Source organism: Argentina silus, assembly GCF_951799395.1.
Source record: "Argentina silus genome assembly, chromosome: 9".
In the NCBI taxonomy this organism is placed as follows: domain Eukaryota; kingdom Metazoa; phylum Chordata; class Actinopteri; order Argentiniformes; family Argentinidae; genus Argentina; species Argentina silus.
Window position 1 is genome coordinate 20,993,780 of NC_139663.1, and position 5,000 is coordinate 20,998,779.

Consider the following 5,000-nt stretch of genomic DNA (forward strand, 5'->3'; position numbering starts at 1 on the left):
ATTCATGGCGGCGATGTCGTTGTCATAGGCCTCGCGGACCTTCTTCATGATCTCTGTCTCGGCCAGGCAGCACGCCTCGATGGGCCCCTTCACTGTGATGGTCCTCTCTGGGTTGTACAGGGTCAGGTCCTGCAGCCTGGGGCGGGGGAGAGAGATAGGGGGAGAGAGAAGAGGAGAGGACAGAGAGAGAGATTATTCCACTTGTGGGGGAAAAACCGCAGAACACCATTATGATGTGCTTATATGTTGACAATGTTGTTACAGTGTTATAACAGGGTATTAACAGGTTAATAGCAGTGTATTAACAGGGTAATTACAGTGTAATAGCAGTGTTACTTCAGTGGTGTAGAGCAGGTGAGGTGTTGCCCACTCAGTACAGTCTCAGCCATAGGATCTGTATCCATCACTGGTATCAGCGTGGTGCATGATCTTTCCTCATTGACCGTGTGTGTGGGTGTGGGTGTAGGTGGGGGTGGGGGTGGGTGTGGGTGTGGGTGTGGGTGGGTGTGTGTGGGTGTCTTACGGGGAGATGGTGATCTTGGTGTCTGTGTCTGTTTCTACTTTCTTCAGGTTGCGTCCCTCCTTGCCGATCAGTCGACCGACAAAGTTGTTGTGAGCCAGGATCTTCAGAGGGACCTCCTCAGCCCTGAGGAGAGGAGGAGGAGGATAGGAGGAGGAGAGGAGGAGGAGGAAGAGGAGGAGGAGGAGGAGGAGAGGAGGAGGAGGAGAGGAGGAGGAGGAGGAGGAGGAGAGGAGGAGGAGGAGGAGAGGAGGAGGAGGAGGAGAGGGAGGAGGAGAACGTCAGTGTGTTTCTAGTGTATAACGCCCCCTTCTCTGAACCCCCATTTCATTCTGAACCCCACCAATCCAAAGGGTTAGGGTTAGGGTTAGGGTTAGACAGAGAGAGAGAGAGAGAGAGACAGAGACAGAGTGGAGGGAGGAGTGTCTCAGACTCACGTCTTGGTGTCCTTGGCCTCCTGCTGCATGATGTCCAGGATCATACGGCAGGCGAAGCTGCAGCCCTCCGGGGTGGAGTGGATGCTGATTGGCTTCTCAGCCGCGCCAGCGTTCTCTTTACGGTGGACGTCGATTCTACAGACAGGGAGGAAGAGGAGGGAGGAGGAAGAGGAAGGGGGGAGAAGTTTCGGTAAGGGCACAGAGTAGTGTGTGTAGTGTCTAGTGTGTAGTGTGTAGTATGTAGTGTCTAGTGTGTAGTGGGTCAGTCTCAGACATAGGATCTGTATCCATCACTGCTGTCAGCGTGGTGCATGATCTCTCTTCATTGACCAAGTGTGTGTGTGCATGCGTGTGTGTGTGCATTTGCGTGTGTGTGTGCGTGTGTGTGTGCGTGCATGTCTGCCTGTGTGCGTGTGTGTGTGTGTGTGTGTGTGTGTGTGTGTGTGTGCATGCGTGCATGTGTGTGTGAGTGCATATGTGTGTGTATGTTTGCGTGCCTGCCTGCGTGTGTGTGTGCGCGCACGCATTTGCCTGTGTGTGTGCGTGTGTGTTTACAGTACGTGTGTGTCCAACTGGGGGGAGGGGATTTGCAGGGGTCCCTGACACTCACTTGCTCTGTGTCTGCTTGGTGATGTTGCGGATGGTGGCCCCCTCCTTGCCGATGATGGCGCCCACGTACTGGGTGGGCACGAGTAGGCGCAGGGGGATGTCGGCGTGCTGGTGCTTGGAAGGCATGCCCCCCGGAGACCCCCCGCGGGGACCGCGGGAACCGTAGCCGGGGCGACGGCCGTTGTCGGGGCCGCGCTGGGAGTCCATGTCGGAGTTTTCGTCTGGGATGTAGGAGACGCGCAGGGCGTTGTTCTCAAACTGGTACCCATTCAGCTTCTGGATCGCCCTGGGAGAGGAGGAGGGGGGAGGGGGGGAGGAGGGGGAGAGGAGGAGAGGAGAGGAGCGCTTAGTTCTTACTCTCTCTAACCTGTACGCTCGAGTGTGGCTCAGTTCCAGGAGAGGCTGGTGGAGGTAGAAATCGGAGGACGGGCTCATTGTAATGTAACACACACACACACACACACACACACACACACACACACACACACACACACGTGTGTGATACCATTCCTCATTCCATTCCATGCATTACAATGAGCCCGTCCTCCATTTTCTACCTCCACCAGCCTCCACTGCTCAGTTGGTAGAGGATGGTGTTTGTAATGCTAATCATTTGCACACTGCAGCTCTACAAATCCACCACTAGAGGGCAGGCTAGTCCTATAAACAGCACATGTGACCCGTGTGATGGCTGTCTGGTCGGGAGGGAGGGTAGGAGGGTAGAGGGGGAGAAACTTACTGTCTGGCGTGTTCCCGAGTTCCATATGTGACATTGACCACCGCGGTCTCACTGTCTGTGTTCACTAAAAGTGAGGGAGAGAGGGAGGGGGAGAGGAGGGTAGAGAGAAGGGAGAGAGAAGGGAGAGAGAAGGGAGAGGGGCGTAGAGAGGGGAGAGAAGGGGAGATAGAGAGGGGGAGAGGGGAGGGGGAGAGGGGAGAGAAAGGGGGAGAGGAGGGGAGGGGGGAGGGGGAGAGGGGAGAGAAAGGGGGAGAGGAGGGGAGAGGGGAGGGGGAGAGGGGAGAGAAAGGGGGAGAGGAGGGGAGAGAGTAGGAAGAGAGGGGAGAGAGAGAGGGAGAGGAGGAGAGAGAGGGGGAGAGGAGGGGAGAGAGAGGGGGAGAGGAGGGGAGAGAGAGGGGGGAGAGAGAGGGGGAGAGAGAGGAGAGGAGAGGAGAGGAGAGGAAGAGGAGAGGAGAGGAGAGGAGAGGAGAGGAGAGGAAGAGGGTGATGAAAGAGGAGGACAGAGGAGAGACAATATATTGTATAAGTCAGAGGCAATAACCCAGTCCACTGTAACACTAGGAGTTATTGACATTGATCAAAGACACCTCTGACCTCTGAGTGACTGACCTACAGAGGGACTGAAGCATGCTGGGAGATCCCCATGACAACATCTACAGCTGACTGGGAGGTATGGTGGAGAGGGTTTCCTTCTCAAATAACCTGACAAGCCTTCAATTAACAACCTAGAATCAATTCTAGAATAATAATCTAGGAATAACAATCCTGTATGTTTCTATGGAGAGAGAGTCACAGACCTATATCTGGCCTCCTCATTGGACAAGGCCTGGTCAGAGGTCTGAGCATCTGACTGTTTGATTGGTTGATATTCAGTACGGGGAGATCTGATTGGTTAATGGTAGACTACCTTGTTCGCAGTTCTCTACGGTTCCATACTGGGCCAGCAGACCATCCAGCACCTGAGAAGAAAGAGGATCATTAATCATCCACACACACACACACACACACACACACACACACACACACACACACACACACACACACACACACACACACACGCACACACACACACACACGCCTGGCCTGTTACAGACTAAATGTACCAATCTTGTTCAGATTCAACTCAAGTGTCTAGTGAGTCTAGTGGCCTAGAGGGTTGTTTCTGGACGGAGCCCAAGTCTTTGGCCCTTCCTCAATCGTTAGAGACGTCCTCTCCTCCCGCCTCCACTCGCTTAGACCTCCTCCTCCGAGGCATTCTGAGGAGGGAGGAGGAGGGAGGAGAGGAAGCGAGGTGCTAACGTTTGAGAAAGGGCCTTGGTCATTAAGTTGCGCTGGGATGTGACTCACGTATGGAACTCATGGAAACACAGAGAGAAACGTCGCCCTCTTGTGGCCGAGTCATGCAGCGCTGCACGGGAGCGCAGGCGGGATGGAGCGGAGGGAGAGGGAGAGAGAGAGAGGGGGGGGAGAGAGAGAGAGGGAGGAAGGGAAGGAGGGAGAGAGAGAGAGAGAGAGAGGGAGCCCCGCCTTCAAAGACCCATGCAGTCTATCATCGGCCAGCTGTCAGCACCAGCGTGTGCCGTGCCACGCCCACGCCCACACTCACACACACACACACATGCCCACACACACACACACACACACACATGCCCACACACACACACGCACACCCACATGCACACGCACACACACCCCCAGCTGCAGTCGATCTAAATGAATGTAACTGCAGGAGGAGAAGGCAGAATCATCCTAAAGACAGGCAGCATCTCCATGATAACTTTAAAATACGATTATTCTCCATTCATACTGACTATCTGTCTCTCTACCATCCTGACTGGTAATCTGGTACTGGAGGAGGTTACTGCTACTGGTACTGGGAGGAGGTTACTTGTACTGGGAGGAGGTTACTGCTACTGGTACTGGGAGGAGGTTACTGGTACTGGAGGAGGTTACTGCTACTGGTACTGGGAGGAGGTTACTTGTACTGGGAGGAGGTTACTGGTACTGGGAGGAGGTTACTGGTACTGGGAGGAGGTTACTGGTACTCGGAGGAGGTTACTGGTACTGGGAGGAGGTTACTGGTACTGGGAGGAGGTTACTTGTACTGGGAGGAGGTTACTGGTACTGGGAGGAGGTTACTGGTACTCGGAGGAGGTTACTGGTACTGGTACTGGGAGGAGGTTACTGGTACTGGTACTGGGAGGAGGTAACTGGTACTGTTACTGGGAGGAGGTTACTAGTACTGGGAGGAGGTCACTGGTACTCTGAGGAGGTAACTGGTACTGGGAGGAGGTTACTGGTACTGGTACTGGGAGGAGGTTACTGGTACTGGTACTGGGAGGAGGTAACTGGTACTGTTACTGGGAGGAGGTTACTGGTACTGGGAGGAGCTAACTGGTACTGGGAGGAGCTAACTGGTACTGGTACTGGGAGTAGGGTACTGGTACTGGGAGGAGGATACTGGTACTGGTACTGGGAGGAGGTTACTGGTACTGGGAGGAGGTTACTGGTACTGGGAGGAGGTAACTGGTACTGGTACTGGGAGGAGGTTATTGGTACTGGTACTGGGAGGTTATTGGCACTGGTACTGGGAGGAGGTTACTGGTACTGGGAGGAGGTTACTGGTACTGGGAGGAGGTTATTGGTACTGGTACTGGGAGGTTATTGGCACTGGTACTGGGAGGAGGTTACTGGT

At 54.4% G+C, this 5,000-nt stretch overlaps 1 protein-coding gene across 3 annotated transcripts in view; it reads right to left on the bottom strand.

The window, feature by feature from the left end:
- The window catches only part of igf2bp1 (insulin-like growth factor 2 mRNA binding protein 1), a gene marked incomplete at its 5' end in the record, with an annotated part of 47,326 nt that overhangs the window by 4,081 nt on the left and 38,245 nt on the right, over positions 1 to 5,000 (bottom strand). The window contains 6 exons of one of the 3 annotated variants that reach the window (XM_083676744.1): positions 1 to 136; positions 524 to 646; positions 958 to 1,092; positions 1,568 to 1,852; positions 2,306 to 2,369; positions 3,213 to 3,264. In XM_083676744.1, the coding sequence (XP_083532870.1) occupies positions 1 to 136; positions 524 to 646; positions 958 to 1,092; positions 1,568 to 1,852; positions 2,306 to 2,369; positions 3,213 to 3,264 (795 nt within the window). Of the gene's footprint in view, positions 137 to 523; positions 647 to 957; positions 1,093 to 1,567; positions 1,853 to 2,305; positions 2,370 to 3,212; positions 3,301 to 5,000 lie in introns of all 3 variants that reach the window. The other 2 variants (XM_083676743.1, XM_083676745.1) reach the window with 2 other exon arrangements.